Genomic DNA, 26324 nt, shown 5'->3' with positions numbered 1-26324 from the left:
TACAGTTAATCCTAAGGATTTACTGTTTTAACATGTATTTTTAACATTAAAAAGGATTTATAAAACCATGCCAACAGTTATTATTTTAATAGCTTAGTATTCTATGCACTAAAAATGTATTTATAAAGGCTTTAGGCCGCCCTATACATTATTGTAGGCCCAGTTTAATATGCAACTTAATTTTACACAATATATGTAGTAGGGGGTCTCTCTCTCTCAGTTAAGGGGTCCTTGGCCTAAAAAATGTTGAAGGCTCCTGTTTCAGGTTTTAGCGGCAGTTAATGAACACCATTTCCCATAAGCCCTGGATCTTCACTGGCTCGAAAACAGAATGCAGGTCCATGGGTGAGTTGAGGGGTCACAGCTAGCTCAGACATGTCTGTAAGAACAGCAGGACAGAGAGCAGAGGGTCGTGTAGAAGTTTGACAGCTGAAAAGTTAGAACTTTGGGATAATGTAATAGCTATGACAATGTACTGTAAGTAACTACGCTGCTGCACTGCTAAATTTCATGGGAGCTGTAGTTTACAAAGTAACCATCATTAAAATCACAAAGGTTTCAACTTCTTAAAGAAAGTGCTGTGGTGGCTGCTGATTTGTCTCAGAATATGTAAAATAAACCTCAGGAAAAAAGACAGCTAAAAGAAATACTGAATGAGAGATTGCATTGAGTTACAGAAGCTAGTGGTGAAGAGGCCAACCATCTTGGTAAACAGCTGCTGCTCAATGACTTCCTGGAGTCTGATCTTGATGCTGTTGTTGTTGTTGTTGGCAACCAGCAGATGCCAGTTGTTCCCTCTGCTTTCGGCTATCATGCTAAGCTGGTGCATATTTTCATCAGGACAGCATAAGTGGGATTCATTCAAAGAAATGCCTGCCTTTTCCGTAAAGAAAGACAATGTCAAATAACCTGGTAAATACAAGGTTATTATAACCAATAAAAATGATGGGCTGGGTATTAGAATAAGGCCCAAGTTGTAAAACTTCACGTTTCCTTAAAGACGAGGCCCTAAAATGTAGAATGTTATAAACAAGAAAGATCCATTGAGCTTCTTTTTTTTCATTTATTAAACATTTGAGACGTGAATGAATTAAAATGTCCTGCAATGTAAGCTTATATTAATATTTGATACAGTGGTGTTAGTGCAGTATTAGCATATCCAGACCTATCTTCACAGCGCTGTGTCAGCGCCAGAGAAAGGTCTAGAAATACTCAATATCATTCCGCTATAGGCTGGAAAATAAGCTCTGGCTTGTTTGTATTTCTTTAAACCAATCACAATAGTCCTGGGTGGCGCTAAGTCCTGGATGCAGCAAAGGCATTGTTGCAAAATAGATAGTGGGAGGGAAGGAGAATGCTAGCCTAGATAGCCGGCCAAATGGCAGGCTCATATCCACAGTCCACATCCAGTGAAACTAGGGAAGTATCTGAGTTTAAAAACTCAACTTTGATTCCATCTTGCCATCTCGTCTCACATGTAGCATGACATAACTTAGCATGCACGTCATAAGAATTCATATTCATTTTTCAAGGAAATAACTGCATTAATAGTTTTGTATAATTAATAAGAACCCATTTGCAGCGGGTGTCCATGTAATTTTTATTTTAATGAAAAGTCATGAATGTCATGTTAGATACAGTATGTAGCAAGTTCGGTTTAGTGATGTAATTACTGTACTGCAGTTTATTGGTAAAAACCTCTCGACCTGGATAACTGTCTCTATCTAATATTACATTCCCATTTGCATTCAGTTCCAGTACACTGTGCTAAGACGATAGGTGTGCTTGTTTTATTAATTTCAAAGTGCAGTAGTTCACCGTGCACATTTGTTAGAGCTGGTGAAGCAGGTGCATTGAATAACATTCCCTATGCTATTCATGTTTTGACATTTATTGCCAACCAGAAAGAATTTCAACAGCTGCTGTTTACTCACTAGTCTGGATCAACGACGCTGGATGTTGTTCACCTTTTGCTCTCCTTGTGTCGCCATTCTTTAACTATGTCCGTTTCGAAAAACAACAACCAGAACCTCCAAGCTAGCAAGCTAAACGCTAAAAATGGCACGTTTTGAAGAAATTTTGGATCGTTCTTTCGGGGAATGATTGTAAAGATTTACAAAGAATATGAGTACGGCATTTACTCTCTAACTGGGATGTTTTGGGACCGATTGGTATGATTCTATGGACAAAATACACATGGCGATACACTGGTAAGAGCAATTACATTTAAGCATGTATACAGCTAATTTAAATATCTAATTTTACTGTATTGTGTGATCGGTTAACTTATTTGTTTATATTTGATATATTATGTGGTGTTGTCTTTTGCGGGGTGCAAATGTTCCACCTAAAACAAGTTCCTTCGCGAGACTATTTTGCAGAGCCACCGTCGCTGCATCCGGAGCTTAGCGCCGCCCAATACGATTGTGATTGGTTTAAAGAAATGCAAACAGCCCAGGGCATTTTTTTCTCCTATCCTGGAATGTATGTGTGGTGTAGCCACAGTGCCGTGGAGTAAGATCTGGCAATGCGAGACTACCATGCTAACCCCTTATAGATATGTAACAGGACAGTAAAATATATCCCAACAGACCCTTTATTTATTTAGGATGTCTCCCTATCCATCTTCTCTCCTGCCACACTCAACCTCCATTTTCTTACCCAGTGTTCAGCCAACATGGCTCCTTTGTGACAGCTACTTAAGAAGGACATCATCTGGACCCCCCCCGTCACCCCCCCAAAACTACAAAGAGGCTCTACAGTTTGTCAAGCAACAGCTCACCAATACCACTCTCCGCTCGCACTGGCCCACTTGAGCCTGTATGAGCCCACTGTGCCCATCGCTGGTGCTGGAGTGGAACAGCCAGTCGCCACCACTCAAATCCTTTAAGAAACTCTGAGGGTGAGAGGAAGCCTCTTGCTGGCCTGTGGGCATTTGAACACATTTATGTCTATGGCAGAGGCTTCTCTCTTCACACAGATGAGAAGACACTCAACAAAGCTGGCCACAAGCCACTTATATTGTCATGATGGATGGAATCAGTGGCACAGTGCAAGGAAGTAATACCGACAACAATAGAACATAACAGTCCAGTGAAGCTAAATAATGCTAAAGTATTCATATTCAGCTTTTTGCTTGTTTGTTTCAGATTACCTACGTTTTTCAAGCTGTTGCTTCAGGAGCGGAGCTAAACGTTGTAAACATTCGGGGCTCGGCCCAAACCTGGTGGGGGTGCAGGGACATGCTCCATTTACTGCAGCTATGTAAACTATTTTTCAAAGCCATTTAATAATAGAATGTCTTTGGGAAAACATGATAGTTGCCAAGAATAATCCTGCAGAGCCTACAGCCTATTTTGTATCTATTGTTCTCTAACTGTCTTCATCATTCTGAAATCAGAACACAACTAATGTTAAGGATGATTGATTTTTACTGCTGCCACCTAAAAGGGGGCAAAAATTGTCTGATGTTACTACTAGTAACAATTTTTAAATTACATAACATAGGTAGTGTAGGAAGTTGGTGTAAACAGCATTACTTATCTTGAATATTTTTAGTCAGAGAGACTGAGCGCAAATGACACAAAGTTGAAGTTACTTTAAAAACCTTAAAGATTGGGGGCTTTTGAGAAAACATTCAGGGCTGGAGCCCTAGAAGCCACCCCCTCCTTCTGCCCCTGTGTTGCTTCATCTCTTGTTTTAACCCTATGGATGCTGCTTACATCAGCCCCAGGGTAGTTGCTGTTTCGAGGCAGATAGGTCTTTGAGTGTTGAGCCAGGAATTACACAGAGAGAAGTACAGTTAGATGTATGCAGGTCCTGCCTATAGGTGAAGAGTTAGATGCAGAAGCTTTAAAGGTCCTGTCTCCAGGTAAGATGTGAGGCTTATCTTGGCTGCTGTGGATGAACATTTTCCCATGCCATTCAAACTTAGTGTAGTACCTGACAAGAAAAGCAGAACTTTTTTTTTTAGGTTGAAGTGTGAGGTAAAGTTCTGGTTTATGACAGCTTTTATTTGCATAGTTTCCTAGAAGTGTAATTGCATAGCCCACCTACACACTGGAACAATGTGCACTTCAGCATTTCAATAGTTATATTACATATAATTATAATTTCTATTTTTGAAGACATACCCTGCATTTACTGTGCATATAATGAGCATGTAATTAAAAAAAAGTAACTGCATCTGACATGCATGTGATGATCCCTCACTCCACAGGAAAACTGTGTGCAAACTATGATGAATATGGTGAGAATTGAACAAGGAAGTCAATCTGTAAAAGCTGACAGTTTAGGTCATCTTTCTACTGTTCAGCTTGAGTTTCTTTTTTATATACCGACAAACTTCTTTTTTGATAGATCATAGCAATAAACCTTATGAGTAAAAAGGTATTATTGTTAATAATAAGTTATGGCCAAAACTACAAAAATAAGACCCAATTTGTATAATGTCATAATAGTTTTGCAGGTATTTGATCATGAACCAAACAAGTATTGGACACATTTGAATTTTGACCTGATGGTGGCACTAGATGAAAAGTCAGGGGCTACTAAATTTGTTACAATTCATCCTGAGAGGGAAAGAATAAGTGTACCTAATGTCATGGCAATCCATCCAATAGTCTTGATATTTCACTAAAAGCCAACAATGTCAACATGCTGGTGGAGCTATAGGAAAGTCTGTATGAGTCATCCTCTGGGAAACAAAATCTGGGAAATTAATGTCCAATCAATGGCAATCCATCTTATACAGTACTATTTAATTGTCGTTAGCCATGCCACTAGAATGGTCAACTACGGCTGTGCAATTGTGTGTCAAAATGTTGATCGCAATTTCGATTTTGGCACCTAATGATCACAAACACAATGTAATCGAGAAAAACTATTATTTTGCACATTACGTTTTGCAAGTAAACTCTCTCACAAACTCACTCTTTGTTTTGTGTTCTGAAGTTCAAACGGGAAAAGTATTTGGGGAAATTTCACAGTTTAAGGTGATTTCACTGTTGATTCGTTTAACTGTTTCACAGTTTTTTTCAGTTCAAAAAAATGAAACATCTTTCCAAAAGTCAATGAGTAATCGTGTTAAATAATCGTTATTTCAATATTGACCGGACAAATTATGATTATAACTCCCTCTCTGAAGCTCTGAATTGAAGCCGTCATAATCATTCCATTGAAGGATTAGGCTACTAATCATTTTCACAAATTAACAGTTGTACTCTTTGCCTTAAAAGTAAGCAGAAGATAATGTTACTCAGGAAATTTACAATGAAGATCAATTTTCTACAACGCTAGAATATGATGCGTAAATATCTCTTTCACTCTGTTCCTCCCTCTCTCTCAAGGGCTAAAATATAAGTTTCCTAAGTCATATTAACTTCCACTGCTCACTTTTAATGCAAAGTGTACAACTGTTTGTTTTTGCAAATGACAGTGACTCATTGAATGGTTTCAGTTAAGAGCAGTATTTCATAAATGTATATTTTTAGACTATCATTCAGTCGGTCCGCTATTATCTGCCACGCTTTTTCTCGTGTTTAATTTTTTTTTATTTTTTATAGAGGCCGAGTTTCCTTCTCTACATATTATATGCCTTGCTCCCTGTATATATGGACATAGAAAATAAAGACACTGAAGAAATTGCACTCTAAAATCTAGAAACTATGAAGATAATTAAGTGATAAATTCCATGCACACTGTAAACATGAATGGAACAGAGTGATATTCATCAGTTATTTCCCCCCAAATATAAGGTCAAAAACCATTGAGGTGTCCTCTCCCTGTTGTTACATGTATGTGCAGTAGCCTAAATCACTAGATAGTTACTGGTCCAGTGAACTAAGACTATAATTTGGGAGGATTGTACAATTAGGATATGTTCTTAAATTGTACAATCCTCCCAAATTATAGTCCCAGTTTACTGGACAACATAAATTGTGTGCTAAGAATACCAAATACAATGCACATGGAAGTGGAACAAACATGATCCTTATTGTTAAAGAATAAAAAAAAAATTAATCAACTAAAATAATTCAAGGTGCATTGGTCAACTATAGAAATGTACAGCATTGTATGTATTGCCCTTAGTAACAGTAGTGACTTCATTTAAAACACATTTGAAATTTTATCAGCCTTTTCTAATTATCTCAATAACTGCCATAATATATTCATCAAACTTCTAACAACAATATGAACAGCAGTCTTCATACAGCAATATAACAGTAACAATGACTGTCACATGAATAATTATAAATAAAAAAATAATGGTCACAACTTTAAATAATAACAGTACTTAAATAAACAGCAAAATGTTTTAATTACTATTATTTTAATCCATGCTGATAATAACAATAGGGTAAAACCACTGCTGGGTGATCAGAAAAGGCTCCAGGATTAAATAACTTCTGGCTGTTAGCCTGGTCAGGAGCAGGCTAGCTGTACAGAATAAATCTCCATGGTGATTTATGTGCCTCCGCTTTCGTGAAACCGAATCAAGGCTTAATTCATCCAGGATAACTGGGAAATCCCGGCTTAATCCCTTATCTTGGTTTTGTGAAACAGGCCTCAGGTCAACAGTAGTAGAGGCCAAGATTTCCTGATTTTTGTCTCTAGTGCTGCCACCCCAAAACACTGGATCCTACATTTCCCATAATGCACCACCACAGCATCGTTAGACCCGATGTTTCTCCTAAACACCCATATCGTTCATACTCCACACATTATGTAACAAAGGCGTTGTTATAAATATGATGCCTCCAAGCCTAAAACGAGAGAACCCCTGATGATGTAAATGAAGAAAATAACCTCTCAGGTAGAGGTCTTCACAGGTACAAAAATGCATGCCAATTCATGCAAATGTAATACTCTGAAACGGACCTGTCTATTATTTAAAAGCTGGCACCCTGACCCATGCAGAACCGAGAAATGCCGGACCTGAACCTGACCAGACCCGGAAGACACAGACCCGATTGTCACAGATTTCACAGCTGATTGCTATTTACAAGTTAACGTTACTTTACAAGTTGTCACAACAAAAATTTGTGTCTTACTTAATGTTACGCTAGTAGCCTTCTCCCATGTGCCTGGCCGTTACACATATAACCCATCCTCCTCGCCAAGACAGTTGGTAAAACCTAACCAAGTTTTATGTTATTCCTCTCTTGCTGATTGAAACAGCATGGCTGATCCACTCGTTATTTCAGCTTAAAGGCTGTCATGGTGACACATCATGACAAACACGACTCATTTAGAATCAGCTTTGCATTTTTGTTGCATCTAGCCTAATAAAGATAACTTTGACTGTTTGCCCGTTGCCCTTTTGAACTTTAATAACAATTGCTAGTTGCCACAGCTGCTAACGCTAGCATTGGTACCTTGCTATCATCTGTGCTCTCTGACTCATCATCATCAGCGCTGTCTGATCACGGCCGGGTCTTCTCGGGATCCCCTCGGGTATTATGCATAATGTTAAACTGACCTAGGACCCGCGGTAATAGAACGGTACCCGACCTGGACCCGATTGACCGTATAAACCGTGGATCCGAACCTGTACGGGTCCCGGGCCGGGTCTCGGATCCTAGGGTTCAGGTGGACCCTTGAAGACCTCTACTCTGATGACATCATTACAGTTCTCAGACTTTGAAAGGCTCCGTTCAGAGTCAAAGACGACATTATAGACAACTGTCTTCACATGCTGAGTAGTACTTACAACGAATAGATTTTGGTGTGTAAAATGGAAAGAGATAGCTGGACATACTAGAGTATTTTATATCTCTCTTTCAGAGTAATAATATCGCATGTCCATGTTTTTAGAATGAAGCCGCAGGCACAAACTGTGTTGTACCGAGGGACCATGTGTGCACAGTTAAGCCTCTGAGCAGTGAAAACAGACCAGCTGGCTCCAGAGCCACCGACTCCCACAGAGAGCATCAGCACCACAGGAACACATTCCCATCGATCTGTGTGGAGACCGCCATCAAGCTCCCAATAGGAAACTTTAGCAAAGTGAAAATAATCTACTGGTTACAAAGCGCAACTAGGGTGAACGCTTCAAATGGTTTTTCAATAAGCAGCGGTATGACAGCAACAACTTTCTTGTTTCGAGAAGAAAGGTGAGTACAAATTCATCCAGCATAATAAAAGCATTACAGCTGGCTGCCAAGCAGCAATGTGTTGATTCACAGCACAGATTTGATCTCACAAATTGCTTAGATGAATATAGAATCTCAAGGGAATAAAACCACTAAACACTTCAGCAACACTTCATTAATCAGTGATCTTGGATGCAGCCAGGTAAAGTTACACCAGCGTTAAGGGGATAAAAACACAAGAATCTTTATGCGTTTTTGTTTTAAATCACTGTTCACTTCATTACAAGTACTAAATCAAACTGTACGAAAAAGTTCAAAACACCATGATTTAAAATTCTAGAGGCAAATACTGGTGAGAACAAACGAGAGCCATTTAATACTGCAGCACATTAACAGTTCATAATCATCGATCACTCTGAGATTATAATTGGTTGAATAAATTAACATGAACTTGACATTTCAAATTAATTTCAAGTGAAGTAAAGATGTTCTAATGTTCTTAGAGCATTACATAGTTTCGCATTGCCAGACCTTCCTCCACAGCGCTGCAGAAGAGGGTCTGGCTAGTCCACACAGAATTCTGGGATGGGAGAAAAATGTACTGATTAAAAATCAATTGCTGACATTAGGAGAAACTCATAAAAGATAAAATAAAACAGGAGGCATTTCTTTAAACCAATTACAATAGTCTTGGGCGGCGCTAAGCGCCGGACGGAGTCACGGTGCCGCTGCAAAATAGCCTCGGGAAGGAACTTGTTTTGGTGGAACATGTGTACGTTCAAAAGTTGTTTTAGTCGTGCAACAGAAAACTCAGATTGGACAGATAGTCTAGCTAGCTGTCTGGATTTACAACCTCTGAAAGTTGGACTTCCACTCCAAAAAGATAATGGTGGATGGAGTTTTTATTGCCAAATTTGATTGTTGAAATTTAATGTGTCTTTCCAAAACCAATGTGCTGCTTACCTAACTTTTTTTCACTAGCACTTTCTTTGATAAACAGATGTTCCGATAAAATAAGTTGTAAACATGTTCTGTGGATTATCCAGAGTAATGGGGACAGATATATTGGTGTTATCCTTTTTTATTTTATCATTTAAATTTTTATTGCTGTGAGCACCACAAATAAAATATCATTTACCTCCACTGTATTGGGGCGGACGCTTAAATCTCAGAAAAATATATCTCAAAGCTATCTGCATTGCTCCAGCCACTGGAGGTAGGTGGATTTCTTTTGTAATATTGGTGAACTATGAAAAAACATGAAGAATAACCATGTTTTGTCATAAATGCCTTGAATGCCTTTGACGCATCTTGAAAATAAGTGAAGATAAAAGAAGATTTAATGTCAGCAGAACACTGTGGCAGAACAGGTTGCTGTGTGATTTAAAAAAAGGTAAACTGAATTTAAAGATTGCTTAAAACAACATGAAATCTGTGAAGACCTTAATGACATTTACAAATTGTCCCTTTATTTTGAAGATTCCCTCTCCCATAAGACAAAACACCACAACAAACATGACATATGTCATAAATCCTTGTATATGCACCTGTTATGAAACTTGGCGAATGAATGAGCAAATCATCCTGTTTTAAAATATGCTCAATCATTTTATTGACTGCTGCTTGAGAAAAGAAGTCATGAAATCCTGTGTCCTTGATGTATTGGAGATTTCCATAATCCATTCTAAGTAATGAGAAGCCTGAGGTATTACAGCCCATATGTCATCAAGAAAATGCAGATGAGTTAGAAGGCTTATTGACCCTCCTAGCGGTGGTGCTCAGGGGCGGCTTCTGGGGCTTCAGCCCTGAATCTCTTAGGTTTTTAAAATAACTGCAACTTTCTGTCATTTTCAAAATTCTGGGCCCTGTAGAAAGGCATTCTCTATGGGCCCCTCCCCGCATCCACAGCTATTCATTCTAGCATCTTTTTGGGCCCTCCTCACAAAAGGGCCCTGGATACTCAGTCCCCGGTAGTCAGTCAACCATGGTCATTTTTTGCTCAATCTCCGACTGGACCGGAAAATCAATGCCAGGGAATTCTTTTTTACTTACTATATCGCCATACATTCTGTGACCTCTACTAAAAGTAGGTTTCAAGACCAGTCATGCTGTTTATGCCAAATTCCTACCCTACCTATGTTATGCAACTTAAATTTTTGTCTCTCTTTAGGTGGCAGGGGTGAAAATCCTCAACTTTAGTTGTGTACTGGTTTCAGAATGATGAAGACAGTTGGAGAACAATTAGATACAAAATGGATGTCGGCTCGACAGGATGATTGTTTTCCTCGACAACAATCGTGTTTTTCTCAAATGATGTACAGATGTTCAGGCATTCTGTTATCTCAAATGGCTTTAAAAAATAGTGCGTATATCTGCCAATCTCTGAATGTTTATAATGTCTATCTCTGCCCCCTGGTTATGCTTTTTGATGTTCGAATGAAAGCGCCAAACACAGCTGGAGAACCATCAACAGGTTCTCTTTGGGAATTAGGAAATCCAGCTCTCCAATCAGTCCTTGTCAAGATGCAACGCAGATGGACAATCTGTGTGTTCCGCTATACCCACGCACGCACACACGCACACACGCACGCACGCACGCACGCATGTGTGTGCGCACACACACACAGTAATCACTGTCTACATGCTTCACATCTGCAGGACTCCACCAAACAATCCCTATCAAGATAACAGTGTGTATTATCATCCTGAGGATGACAGCCGAGTGGAAGCAAAGTGTAGCTTTTAGCAGCCTGTGGCGCCGTGTGGAGTATCAGACAAATCACAGAGCACGCCTATTGTATGCAAATTGACCCTCGAAAAAATTTCAGTCCCATAAACCCTATAGGCACCATATCATTTCCTTTAGTCCAATATGTTTTTTATATCTAGTCATATGTAAAAATGCTTTCCTGTGCTGTGGGACCACTTTTGTTATTACCACATGTAGTGGAACACCGATTTATTTTGTAGAATACATGAATAAAAATGTCAAATGCAAGATAATAAATATATGTTTTGGAAAACAAACAGAACATGATGGGGGTTTTTTTACTGCAAAAAGGAATAAAAAATTTAAAAACGAATATTAAAATCCAAACTGAAGAACACATTCAAAAGAGACTTTTAAATCCAGATAATTCAAAATCAGTAGGATGAAAATATATCTACAAATAGAAGGGGAAAAAAAAGTGTATGAAAGTATAATTTACAGATGTAGACTTGTAATTGTCATAGTTAACATACCTTTTGTTCCTGCCGCTCTGTTATTTATAAATAGCTTCATAATGGCTTTTTGGAATGGGTTGATTCATAATGCCCTCTGAAGTGGATGTGTCCAAAAAAATCTGGAAGGGACACTTGCTGTGCAGCGTAATGGAAACTGTGACTGGCACAATAGGTCCAACCAAAACACGGCATCTGACTCATCTTCACAAAGCGCTCACATTAAAAAGGACGGGTAATGAATTTATCTGCGAGGATGGTGGTAGACACTTTTTTAGCACTACAACATGAAAGCATTTGACTCAGCTATTGTGGAAATAATCATGCATTACTCGTGAAGTTAGAGCTACCTTGACATTTGGAACATTTATCTCGAATTTCCTCAAGTAAGTTCTGGTCTCGTTGTTGGCAGTAACATTTATTTAGCATGAATGTAAAGTGTCAGGAGTGATAGGCCTATGTTACGGTGTGTTACATTCAAGCTGAACTAATCAATATTTTTGTGTCAACAATGGATCCAATTTAGCCTGGAAATCCAAGACCCAAATCTGAAAGATTAAGGGTCTGGCAATGAGTAATGAAAATGGCCCAACTCGAGGGGCGGCACCAGGCATGCATTTGAAAATCTCACTGCACCCAATTGGATAACACTACGACCAATCACAACAATACACGGGGGGTGACGTATCCAGAGCGACGCCTCTTTCACCTGGTCCTCCATAAGGTCGATCAACGGCGAGACCACAACCACCAGTGGGTTTTCGCTAAACCCCATACACTTAGCTACCAGCGGAGCTAACTGGGAGATTAAACTCTTAGTGTATCCGGTTGGTAAAACAGCAAAAACGTCCTTCTTGCAAAGGAACGATTCGAGCGCCGTCTTCTGTTCCTCTTTTAGATAAAAAGCCAAGTCTAACTCGTTCACCGTAGCGGCCAAAGCCGTTTCAAACAACTGGTGTTCATCCGTAGCCATCTTGCAATGGTTACTAATGACTTCGACGTTGCAGCGCTGTCATCTGCTGATCTCGCCTCTGGCCCGCCTATATCAGATACACCGATGTGATTGGTGCAGCCCGGCTACAAGGGCATAGTTAATGAGCATCATTACTGAATGCCAGAGTGACTCGCTGAGCGAATTCAAATTGTGCTCTCGCGAGAACTCTGTATTTCCAGGGTAGGATCAGATCACTAGGTGTAATCTGAAAGGGTTCACTCATAGTGGCATATCCACAGATGATTAGCATCCAACTCTGCAGCTCCCCTCAGCCATACAAAGAGCTTTTGGCATTTTAGCCAGCTTTGTTTTTGTTCTCTACGTCATCATTTGTGCAACGACACTGGGGATATTTTGGACTTTTATTAAAAGTGACATATTGGTCAGTTTGGACATTGATCAACAATGAATGTGCCAACCACCACAACAGCCTGTGAGATATGCAATTCATTTTCTACCAAACACATTTTTTCATTTAATTGCTGATTGTAGCAAATATAGTTTTAATTAAAAAGCAATTATGTTTTTGTCTGCCATTCAATGGTCTTGAAGTGCTGCTGACCCTGATTAAGCTTCACTAGTCTGGGTTTTAGGAAGGTGTTTTGCTAATGGTCTCTATGATGTTTCAGACGCTCTTTCACTCTAGCAAGTCGAAAAGGAAACACTGAATTCTTGTAGTGATTGACACGAGCTTTGATATAATTTGAGTTATTGTTCAAAAGCATCACTGGTCTCAGTCTTCAAAAATCACAATTTCAGTCGTACCCATCCACCCACACATGTTGATATTTCCAGACATGTAACAGCGCTGGCTTTTACCTTTTAAACTGTAGTCTCCCGGCAACATGAGCGCTTTAACTTGTGTTGTCCTCCCGTCGACCATGAACTTGTTGTCCTTCCGGGTCAAAATGGAAAATCAACTTTTTTTTGTGCTTTTTCGGGTGTTTTTGTCCACTTTTTTAATGCTTTTTTTTTTTAATTCATGGTCAATAAACCTAATTTAAATAACATTATACCTAATTTTTTGTTAAAAAAAAACTGAAATTATGAAATATCTTGACTCATAGTTAGGATCAGAGGATGTTGATGGATAATCACAGTTTATGTCAAAATTATGTCAGGAGACTGTTTTAAAACCATTTCATTTGTGAAGAATGTTGTATGGGTTCCATACAACGTACATGCATGCATCCAGGTTATTTTTGGGAAATTTGGTTAAAAGAAACCCATATTTCTGATATAAAAAAACTTTTTTTTGGTAAAAAGACACGAGGACAACACAACACAAGGGTTACCAATGGGAGAAAGGTAGGTATATATAGGCGCTGTACTGCGGTTGCTTTTCTCCCTCCAAGCAGAGTTCGGGTGAGAACGCCTTGCGCTCACCACATGCTGTCATCACTAAGTGTCGCAATGGGTGCAATTAGTCACAAGAATAAATATAGTCAACTTGCAGGGTCAATCTGGAAAGAGGGGAGGGTGCTTAAAGCCTCATCATGAGATGGGCCCCTCAAGACAGCTGGTCTGAAATGTGCTAACAGTATCACAGCTGGGCTCCACTTTCAGACCTCCAGCCTTTCTTTTTTCTTTTTCTGTTTTTTTTGGAGCAGTTTATGGAGGCATGATGAGAATGATGATAAGCATCTGATCCCGGATTACTACCAGAGGTTCCCTTAAACTGAACATGTGAGGCCTCCAGCTATTGATTACAGCTTTTTATTTTATCCTCCATGAGTAAATGTGTAGCCTCAGATCCTCAGTTTAAAGTGCAGGCTTAATGTAAGATTGCACATTTTTAATACTGCAGCTATTACTATTATGACCATAATTACTACTACTACTGCTGCTACTACAACTGCTATTACTACCACTGCTGCTATAACATCTATTACTACGTTTGTATTGCCCTCGGGATTATACTGTTTCTGTCTGCACCACATTAACACACTTTTGATCTGTTGTAATTTAAATGTTATTGTAATTATTATTATAATGTAATTTGCTGAAATGCATGCTGTGCACTCAACCCCATTGAAAAGGAGTGTGTCCCTCAATGGGCCCCGAGTTTTAAATAAAGGTTTGAAATTAAATTAAATGAAATTAAAATAAATGAAATGTGTACATATTTTCCTGCTGCTTGAGCCTCATTCAGTCTTTAAAGAGGCTGGTATGTGGTATACCTCAAGTACCTATTCCTAACCCAAAATATTCAGGAGGAAAACCGGTTGTGTACACTGAAGTGGAAAGTGAGTCCCATCTGTTTCTTTTGTGCTGTAAATACTCTGATGATTTAATAGTTGCAATTCTCCATGAGATGACTTAATCAAACCCTGAAATATCAGATGATCAAAAATGGGATTTATTTTCCATTTTCATTCGGTTAGGAATGCTAACTTTGTGTAAAAGCCTGAAAAAGAACACATGGTTTGACTATATATGATGTATGATAATGAGTATTATAACTACGCAGCACATGTTATGTTAGTGATTAATGAATTTTGTTGCCATGTTGTTTGTTGTATGACATGTAGGTCTCAAATATAAATGTGAGAACTATCACACTATTTCATTTTTGGGATTATTATTTGAAAATATACAGTTTATGTATGGTGGCCAGTCTCTCTCTATATACTACTGCTGCTATTGCTACTACTTTTAGTACAAACGCTGCTACTACTATGATTAATACTGCTACTGCTATGATTACTACAGCTGCTGCTGCTACTACTACTATAGTCTGGATCAACGGAAGTACATTTCCAGGATAACTGCCTGACATCTGACGCCGGTGTCCTCCCCCCTTCCTTCTTACATGCTGAAAATGGCAAGTTCTGTAGAAAATTTGGATCGTGCAACAAGGCAGTCCCTGCAACAAGGCAGTCCCTGCTTGGTTCTTTTGGGGGAATTACTTTGTTTATGGCATTTACTAACTGCGACGTTTTGGGACCGATTGACAGGGATTTGTTATGGACAAAATACACACAGCGATAACCCGGTAAAGTAAAAACTTTTGGCTAGTGGAAAGTCTGATTGGCTGAATCTGCTCGCCATGTTAGCTGGTGATCAAAAAATCCCCGACTACTACTATTACTACAAACGCTGCTGCTAAAACTGCCACACCTTCTACTACTAATGCTGCTTCTACTATTACTATCAAGGTTTCAAATACCTACTACTATTTTTGCTATTACATACTACGACTTACTACTACTACTTCAACAAGGATTTTTACAACACTACTCGCGTTGCAGCTCTTGAGACTTTAGTTTACAAAAGTACAACAGCCCTGAAGAGATTGGTCTAGCAGAGTTGATATCAGCCTTACAATCACTCCTGAAATGTAATTCAATGGACTGTCCTCATGCACTTATTATTTGTTATTTTTCTTTCCTTTAAAATGCGATCACATTCTAAAAACGTTCTGTAGTGAACAGATTTCTGGCTTTTCTTGGCTTTCTGTGGTGGTGAGCTGTAATTTTTACATTTCTCCTGGGGTATTTGGTCTTTCTTGTGATTTATTCTGCTGTAAATGTACACATCCGGCAGTGAGCGCGCTCTCGTGGAGCGCCACATATCTTAATAGATATCTTTGCACCGTTTCTACTGTCCCACATGACAACACTGCATTTAATTAGTTTCCTCAAACAGCTCACAGTTGACACAGTCCAAATTGTTTTCCTTATCTTTGCAGCAGAGTTTTATTTTGCACAAAGTTACTCTCAATTCTTTCACTTATAATTATTTAGAAAGGCTATTTATGGACTGCAAACGAATAAATCCTGTTGCATTATTTCTGAGAGGAAAATGTCCCTCAAAAGGCAATAACAGGTGAGAGTACGAGGTGATGAATCTCAACTGAACGGTATATATGAGTACGGCCTTCCAATCATTGAGCGAATGAATGAGTGAATCAAAGCTCCACTGCCTAAAGACATGGATGGCTGGGTCAAATACTACCTGCAAATAAGTCTTGGCCTTGGATTTAACCTGCTTGGAGGGCCACATGAAATTGGCCTGCCTTATGAAGTCTGGGTGGTCAGGCAAATCACAAAAAAAAAGATATCAAACTGACATCAAGACACTTTCCTGTGATTGCTTAACTTCATGCTCTGAGGCATCCAGAAAATTCCATCTCTCCTAAACCTACAGTAATATCACCGAGAGAACAGAACATACCATCGAGAATAGGAGCAGATGACTGTGTACTGTTCCCTCTATATCCGATCAAGACAACATCTCCAGGACTTTTTGCACTGTGCATAAATACTGCCGCCACACCAGGGGTCATGGTAACTTTCGGAGAGATCCGGTTACCATATTCCAACCATGGATGTATATCTGTATCAGTGTCTCTGTGTCCCAATCAACAGCGGCAGATGGCCGCCCACGCAGAGCAACGTGACATCATGACTTTGTGTAAACATACACAGCACTTTCTAAAGCCTAGTGGCGTGTTACCTGTACACATTTTGAGCTATCCGCGTGTATGTCTACGCCGTATTGAGAATGAGGACATACGTGGTGGTAGCTTGCTGTCACGTGACGATTTGGGAGGTGTCTGAGCCCGCCCACCATTTTGGGATCCTACGCTATCGGTTGCCAGGGGCAACAGTGTAAGAGCGACATAGAGACGGAGCAGGAAAGACGCCTTGAGGAATTAGCAATCACGGCGAACGGGTTGGGTTCAGGAGAAGGAGAACGGGACGGTTGGGTTTAGGAAAACAATAAGGGGACGCGGGACAACAACGCCGCGGTTGGGTTTAGGAAAAGAAGGAAGCGACTGTAGGGTTTAGGAAACGTGACACGCAGGACACGATCACCGGTCTCCTGGGTGAAAGTCCTGTGTTGTTTGACCCTTCCATCACCCCAACCAACCTCCCTACGCGGATTTCCGGGCTTTCATACTACTAAAGTGTCCTGAGATAACTCCTGTTGTGAATTGACATTTTAAATAAAATTGAATTGAAATTGAATGGATGTATTATAAGACCTGGACACAGCGTTTGAGGCGGAGCCCCGTTCATTCCCACGAGGGTTGCTCAGTGGCGCATGAAGCCGTCAAATTACCCAGATTTTCTGCTGCGGATTGATACACATTTCATGCTCTATAGTTAGATTTACCGCAGCAATAGAGCATATTATGTAGGATTTAGTCAAAAATAAACTACAATGTTTGTTGTAATGAACAGCCAGTGTGTGGGCCACTGACATTTTAAATAGTTTCTGAGAAAACAATAATGAAGGAATAATATACAGTACAGGCCAAAAGTTTGGACACACCTTCTCACTCAATGCGTTTCCTTTTTATTTTCATGACTATTTACATTGTAGATTCTCACTGAAGGCATCAAAACTATGAATGAACACATATGGAATTATGTACTTAACAAAAAAGTGTGAAATAACTGAAAACATGTCTTATATTTTAGATTCTTCAAAGTAGCCACCCTTTGCTTTTTTATTAATAAGGGAAAAAATTCCACAAATTAACCCTGACAAAGCACACCTGTGAAGTGAAAACCATTTCAGGTGACTACCTCATGAAGCTCATTGAGAGAACACCAAGGGTTTGCAGAGTTATCAAAAAAAGCAAAGGGTGGCTACTTTGAAGAATCTAAAATATAAGACATGTTTTCAGTTATTTCACACTTTTTTGTTAAGTACATAATTCCATATTTGTTCATTCATAGTTTTGATGCCTTCAGTGAGAATCTACAATGTAAATAGTCATGAAAATAAAGGAAATGCATTGAATGAGAAGGCGTGTCCAAACTTTTGGCCTATACTGTATATCAGGCTTTGGAGACACTGCCAGTATGTTAGTAGGATCGGTTAATTGTTGGTTTATGGTCTTTCCATAGGGTTTATATTCTAAAAAACCCGTGACAATGTAGAACAGTAGTAGTTTTCTTGATCAGCAGTGAAGGACATTGCAATACTAACAGTATTTTCCTATTCTGATTCATATGACAATATGTCAAATGTATGTAAAATGGCAAATAAAACGGACGTTCAATACAAAAGAATGCTTTCTTCTGTTGTTTTACACGATTCACAACTCTGCAAACGTATAAAACAGCCCCCTCAGAAACTCATTTTGTGAGTTTATAATTACAATTTGCCTGAATTCATTAAGACGGCAGATTTAGTAAGATTATAACACAATATGCTCGTATAACCATGACACAGTTCCACTTTAAACATTAACTCGCACTAATTTTCACAACATTGTAATTTGAATTTCGCAATCAGCAAGAAAAATCACTTGTTCCGCCAGAGCTGTTTCCTATTTCTTTTATTTATTGCATTCTGCTACAACCAAATTAATGCACCTACTGTCATGAAACAAACTTTAATCTAAACAACTGTACTTCCCTTCCAGTGCTAGTGTAACTAAGTACATTTATTCTAGTACTAAATTCTATTTTCTACTTCTACTCCGCTACATTTCAGAGAGAAATATTGTACTTTTTACTCCACTACATTCATCTGACAGCTTTAGTTACTTTACAAATTAAGAGTTTTGCACACAAAACACAATTAGTTTTTAAAATCTGATGTTTTATTATAAATTAAACTACCCAACAATATAACAGCCCGCACATCTATCTGACATGATCAGACCATTAAACACTTAGTTGATTGACAGAACTGTTTGGATCGTTTCCAGTTTCTAAAAGGATCTTTCTGCGTTGAGTTATTTTACTTTTAAGTACATTATCCTGATGATACTTACATACTTTTACTTAAGTAACATTTTCAATGCAGGACTTTTACTTTAAACAAAGTATTTTTACAGTGTGGTATTAGTACTTTCACTTTCCCTTCCTATTCACAAGTAAACAAAGTTCACTTCTGCACATTTTGCAGGAAAAAGTGTGACTGTTCTTGAACTGCTCTTACGATGGTAAGAGTATGACAATGCATAAAAGCATCCCGTTTCCTTCAGAAGAGAGAGACGCAGTCCGCTGCAGTGAATGTAACCACTTCACAGGACATGAATATTACAATGGCTCTCGTTGCTGTAGCCTAGAAACAACAGTGTGCAGGAGCCATCTTCACTGCTCGGTGCAGGCGGCCCTTTTAAGTGTAGCCTGGAAAAACTGGAGGACAGGCAGGCCTGGCGCAGTGCCTTTCTCCAGATACAAGTCCTCCTCTTGAACAACACTATATGACTCCAATAACGGAGAAAGGGCTTCTCTGTGACCTGTGCAGGGGCGATTCCAAAAATCTTTTTAATTGGGGTGGCACAGAGGGGACCAATAATCCGAGAGGGGGGGTACCGGGGCGTCGCACATTTTATCAGAATACAGCCTAGAAATATAGGAAATATTGGATAGAACAACACAATCTAATTCTGGAGAATAAATCATCACATTATTATTAATTTCACTTTTTTTTTCATTTTAATCAAATTGTGTATCCTAATATAATACAGTCTGTCACTTAAAAAAAAATATATATATATAAAAAAAAAATATATATATATATATATATATATATATATATATATATATATATATATATTCCACGGCTGGTTCCATGGCATTAGAATTTTGTATAGTCATCATGGAAACATTAATTAGTCATGTGACAAGGGCTGAGAAGACGGCAGAACAAGTGACAGTACTCCCCTTCTAGCCCCGCCCCTGGCACCTGTGCTGCGGGAAGGGAAGTTCATTTTTAAATGTCCTGCCGCTTCATCTAAACTCAGCGGGTTGAAAAAACTCTTTTTTAACGTCATAGGTGCAAACTGGAATGAATTCAATTAGCTTCAACTTGATTCGATAAAACTTCATTCAGCATTATGGTGAAGAAAATGCACAAAGGGAATGCGATTTTAATGTGGAGCGTAAACCAAGAGAAACTCTGTGAACCCCTTCGTCACTGCTTGAAATAAATATTTATGACGCAAATGCATAATCGTATGTCGCGTCAAACTGATTACATCATGTCTCCTTTTTTTTTGGGGAGGTCGTAAGAAATGAATGCATTAATGGAAACTGGATTGATTTGCACTTGCAGGTTTTTATTTTTAGTTTTCATGATCACCAGCCCTCATAGTTCACCCAGATTTTTTTTTTCTAATAAAGCTCTTAATCCAACAGCAAACCCCTACAGTAATGTAAATCCCTAAACCTAAGAAATACACATTCAAATGTCTAAATGTCAAAAGTAAAGTGGGATGAGCAGAAGTGGCGTCAGATTTGCTGTTTTAATGTTCTTTTTCTGTTTTTTCTGTTTATTTCTTATTCCTTTATAATGTTTGTTTGTTTGTGTGTGTGTGTGTGTGTGTGTGTGTGTGTGTGTGTGTGTGTGTGTGTGTGTGTGTGTGTGTGTGTGTGTGTGTGTGTATGTATGTATGTATGTATGTATGTATGTATGTATGTATGTATGCACCAATCACCGAGGCAGATTCCACGTATAGGTGTAACTCACTGTGGCAATTAAGCCTTTTTCTGATTCGGATTCTGAACTCAGAGGAGCTGTCCTTTCAGCACCACCCTGCTGCCCGCTGCTGCTGCTGCTTCTCTCAGCCAGTCCCGTTCCCCAAGCCTCCTCCATCACATCTCCTCTCCACAAGCTTTAAGAGTCGATCTCGGCGCGTCTAACCCCCTAAACTCGTTATACTCTGTCAGACTTCAAGGCTGCATCTTGGTGACGCGCCGTCAAAGTTGAATTCGTAACGGACGGAAACCCATATGTGTTGTTTTAACACCCAACTGAGTGCGCTACGTCATCCTTCAGTGTTATTTAGTATAAATCCAAATAGCCTCATGTTGTTTGACCGTGGCGACACAAAGCTCCATCAAGTCTAGGCCACAACTCCTTTCGGACCGGCGAGTGACTACACTGCAACATGTTGCTTAAAAACTTCTATATAAACTATCTTAAGACTCGACAGACATTTTTGTGATCAGGTCGGATACTTTGGGACTGCTCTGAATATGAATACGAACATGTGCTTTCGCCAAATTTCTGCCTACATGCTATTTTATTGACTTGACAATGTAACTGTCCTCATAATAAACGATGTCCTGTTGCGCAACAGTGATAATACTCCGACACTGAGAGGCACCTGCACTGGTATAGGGTTATCGGTTATACTGTTTTCTTAGAGACTGGAACTCACCAAAAAAACAGACTGATACTTACCTATGGTGGTTATGACCGTGATGGCAAAGTAAAACGACCCTGCGAATTTCCACTGCACCCCGGCTCTGTGGGGCTCTGCCTCCATGATGATGCTCTCCAGTTTGCGGTAATCATCCTCGCTGATGTTATATTTCCCCTGGAGACGCTTCTCCTCGGCTTCCAGCTGCTCCTTTTCCCGCATCTCGAAGTCGGACTCCAGGGCGTCAAAGACGGCGGCCCCGACGAGCAGGTATGTGAACGTGCAAATGATCAGGGACAAGGTCCGCACGTTTTGCCGCTTCATGGCCAACAGGAACCGGCGACCGAGGGGCTCATGTCCCCTCGGATTCCCCGGGAAGGCGCAGCAAGCTTGGGGGAAGCCGTGTGGACAGCGCCTTGAAGCGGAGGCGCAGAAAGGTGCGCTCCGGTGACGGTGGCCGCGGTGCACGCCGGAGTCGGAGCAGCGGTGGAAACCCCCCGCCTTGTAGTGATCCCGAGGACACACTCCCAGATCCTGCTCCTGGTTGGCGGAGAGACACAAGAGACTGCTCGATCGCCTGGACCAGGAGCCCTGCAGCCGAAAGACCCTGCGCAAGACCTGCCCAAACCAAGTCCTCCCGGTGCGCAGTGCCATCAACAAGCTGCTCCCCAGATCGCCTGTTGGTCTCTGTGTTCCTCAAGTGCACTATACTGACGTGAATCAATTCTTCCAATCAATTAAGTGATCGGTTCTTTACTTTGATGCTCCACTCGCTCTGTCTTTGATTAAAATGTCCTAGAACTGGGCATCTTTCCGCATGTCTCTAAGTTTCAGCTAAACACCAACCTGTTCATTGTAACCTCATCAGCATGCGGGCTATTTTTAGCAGCCATCCACCACATACAAAAAAAAACATCCAGTTTCTGTGGAATTCTTAAATGGTCCTCACAAACCGCTGACATCCTCATCACAAATGTGCTGAGTCGCGGATCAGAGCGGATGGGTCACAGAGTATCGCAGAGGAACACACCAAGTTGGGAAACGTTACTCACACAATGCGCGGACCAAACATTTTCACATTATTATTTTCCCTTTGCAGTTGCTTTATTCCTGGATCAACTCACCACTTGTTAAGAGGAATAAATAAAAACATTCCAAGCACAACGAATCATCGTCGACAACAGGTTCCATCCCCACTATGTCTTTTTTTAGACTGTGTAGAAGATAAGAAAGACAGAACATACTTTAGAGCTCGAATAAGCAAAATACATTCAGGCAACAGCGCGCTCCGTGCCCGCAGTGGCACTTATGCTCCGTTGCGCACATCCAAACCTTCCCTCCAGTACAGTCTGATCAGTTTAAACTGATTAAAAAAAAAAGACTACATGTGTTTTCCCTCGCCGTACGGGGGGCCTCTGTTAACCATACGTGTCACGAACTGCCCATATTTTGAAGGCTCGACATTTTATGTCTCCACACACACTCCAGACTCTAATCGGTGGGCGTTGCTCCTCCTGTCTCTGTGTTTTTCTCTTTTTCCAAGTGTCACGATTCATCCAAATGTTGGCCTGAGGATCTGCTTGTACTCTTGGAAGCTGTGGGGGGAATCAGCTGGGGCATAACTGACTGCACCCCCCCCCCGTCTCCATGCCGCGCAACCGCCCACAATGACCACTCCCACTCATTATATGGACAGAGAGGGTTTACTTAGACTCAGATGAGATCATAAATGGCTTTTTACATTCCGCCAGCAGTGGGGAATCAGCTGCACAGGCTGCTGCGCTGTCCAAGGTGCTGAAGGCTGACAGACTGATTCGCACAGTATACGAATCCAAGTTATCATACACACACTTTGAGGATAGATTCAGCAGGGAGGAATACATATTTTATAAAGAGACTGCATAGACAACCCACCCTAAAAAAAAGGCTGGATTAGCCCCCACACCAAGGCCCTCTAGGGGCCCAAAGGCTCCAGGTTCACAGTGTGCTGTAGCGACGGTGGTCATGTGATTCATTGCAAAACGGATTGTAATACTTTATATACATCTAAAGCAGAATGCGATTATGATAACACCTGATTATGATTCATTCTTGATGCCCCTTACAGACCCCAAACCCTCTTTTTTGAATTAAATAAATCTCTTGTTTAATATTTAACATTCACATTGGAGTCAACCGGACACTTATGGTGTGTATGAGTTTATATTGTAGCATCCCCAAGGTAGGCATGGCGGACATATCCCAGCAGTGATGGAGTCGAGTCACCAGCTGTCAAGTCTCTAGTCGAGTCGAGTCACAATTACCTAAGTTTGGGTCTGAGTCGAGTCCCCATTGTTTGAGTCCAAGTCACTAAAAAACAATCCAAGTCCAAAACCTACCTTATATGAATTGTATGAAGCACTTATTGCTACATTTACATGTATGAAAAGTGCTATATAACTAAAGTCTGATTGACTGATTGATGAAGTCGAGTCACCATTACCAGCGTTCAAGTCCCAGTCTGAGTACCGAGTTCGAGTCATCAAGGTTGAGTCTGAGTTGAAATTCCAAGACGGCCTCCATTGTTCCACTCTGGCACCTTTAAAGAGCTGAGAAATAAAACAAATAAAAGAGGGTCTACATTAAAGAAAAGTGGCACCAAGTGGCATGAAACAGTTAGACTAAATATATATCAAAATCTTATATCACATGTTCATGACCTATTACACATAAAAGTAGTCAGATACTTCATCCAACTTCCAAGTCCTATTTCATGAATGCTCGAGTCAGATTTCATAAATCCTCGAGTCAGATTTCATAAATCCTCGAGTCAGATTTCATAAATCCTCAAGTCCGAGTCCAAGTCATCAGTGGGCGAGTCCAAGTCGAGTCACTGCTCCATCACTGCATCCCAGCATGCACTGGAGCAAGAGACTGATGGACAAGCCTCATTAAGATATGTTTTGATAATTCTTTTATTGTTTGATCAGTTACTAAGATTAAATGTGGTTAGACCAGAAGTGATTGACTCATGTTGAAAAGTGGATTGGCTATTATTAAAGACTAAGTGGTAAGTGATGGTAGACAGAGGGGAGACAACAGGAAAAGGAAGATGTGGTATGACCTATTAACAAAAACAAACTCACCAAGATCACACACGTCGCAACATCTCACACCTGAACGATGGAGCCATCACACGCCTTGCCCTCGCCACCGTCAATGGCACCACTCACCCTCCATATCCACACTACACACTGCTGCCGTCTGGCCGCAGGTACAGGACTCTGAGGCGTAGAAGGACTAGCTTTGGCTGAAGTTCTTCTTCTGCCATAGCACTGCTGAACAAACCATCTCGCTCACTTTGTATACAGTAGATCCGGTGTCGTTGTTGTAAATGTGGTTGTTTCTATGTGTCTACAAATGTGTCCAATCTGAGTTTTCTGTCGCACGACTAAAACACATTTTGAACATACACAATTCACCCAACTCTGCTACAATACCTTCTCTCGACTTAAACGCACAGTATGTCATTTCTGCTGCTACAGGACGGACAAAATACGGACTTTTGACGTTGTAAAGTAGCGTGGGATTATGGGAGTTGTTGTCTTCATTGTTAAACAACCACCTTTGCTGACAAAGTAAAGTTCCTTTATCACGTTAGGTTTAGTCACATTTAGTCTCATTCATTCACATTATGGGCCCTATCTTGCACTCAGCGCAATTGCCTTTGTACACCGACGCATGTATCATTCCTATTTTGCACCCGACGCACAGCGGACTTTTCCCTCCACAGACGCACGTCGGTAAATTAGGGAATGTATTTGCGCTCCTGGGGGCGGTTCAGCGAAAAGAGGAGGCGTGTTCAGGGGAAAACGTTACTTTGTGCTATTCTGCAGTTTCAGAAAACAATTCCGCCACTGACCAGGAAAAACCTGGTCTAAAGTCAGTGGAGCTAGTCTAAAGTCAGTAGTGCGTTATTCAGATGCTATTTTAGGGGCGCATGCTTGGCCATAATGTAGCGTGTGCACAACGCGCATACACTTCTCTCATCTACAGCAGTTCCCATTTTTGAAAACCATACATAATTACAAAGGAAAATATTACTGAAAATGCGCTTCATGTGTTTGGATAGATCAGGAGGCACTTACAGTCCTCAAAAAGTCGCAGCATTCTTTGTGGCTTGTTGTGTTTTACACATTTCCATGAATCATGGATGTGTTGATGACATAATGAGGAAATATTAGAGGACTTAAGGAGACGTGATGTTGAACTACGGTGGGATTGGACACTCCGGCGGGATCTGGTCCGGGAGTAATGCGCGATGCGCTCCTGATGGAGCGGGTGGACGGAGATGGAGTGGGGGGAGGAGGAAGGGGCACAACAGGTGCAGGTGGTGCGTTTGGAGGCCCACGCTCCATGGCTGCAGCAATCCTCTCCAGACTTGAGGAGATGCGCCCGAGTGGCCGCAGCAACATCGCCACCCAGCCAAGACGGGCATTTATTACTTTGCCGCATCTCGCATCGGCAGCTCCCGCTGGCGTGCGCCAGGCAAATCCGCCGTCATAATAGCAATCCGCCATGGAACAAGCGCCCTGCTCTTAAAGGGAATGTGAGATGACGCTCTGATTGGTTTATTGCACGTTACGCCCAAACCACACCTAGCTACTTCAGACCAACCCATTTTAGATTTGCGTCGGGCGCAAGAGTCATTTATCCCGCCGGTAAAATAGCAACAGCGCCCGAGATCCGCCCACAAAGCTACTTGCGTTTTGCGTTTCATACTTGCGTTTCAGATCGTTAAAATAGGGCCCTTTGTCTGTATAAGGGCAAATCTGTGATGATCAAAAATGTCCCTGTGTCAGTGGCTCTAAAGAAGGCTCTGAAGAATAAAGGTTTCATAATGTATTCTAATGAAAGTGTT

At 40.6% G+C, this 26324-nt stretch overlaps 1 protein-coding gene across 1 annotated transcript in view; it reads right to left on the bottom strand.

Annotated features, from left to right (window-relative positions):
• Positions 1-22352, bottom strand: part of kcnk9 (potassium channel, subfamily K, member 9) — a 54612-nt gene extending 32260 nt beyond the window's left edge. The window contains exon 1 of the mRNA XM_039819370.1: positions 21466-22352. Coding sequence (XP_039675304.1) covers positions 21466-22078 — 613 coding nt within the window. The 5' untranslated portion in view covers positions 22079-22352. The remainder of the gene's footprint in view (positions 1-21465) is intronic.
• Positions 22353-26324: the final 3972 nt, after the last annotated feature.

Source organism: Perca fluviatilis, chromosome 13 (assembly GCF_010015445.1).
Source record: "Perca fluviatilis chromosome 13, GENO_Pfluv_1.0, whole genome shotgun sequence".
NCBI classification, from domain to species: domain Eukaryota; kingdom Metazoa; phylum Chordata; class Actinopteri; order Perciformes; family Percidae; genus Perca; species Perca fluviatilis.
The sequence above is the reverse complement of the archived record's forward strand: the minus strand, read 5'-3'. Positions and strand labels throughout refer to the sequence as shown.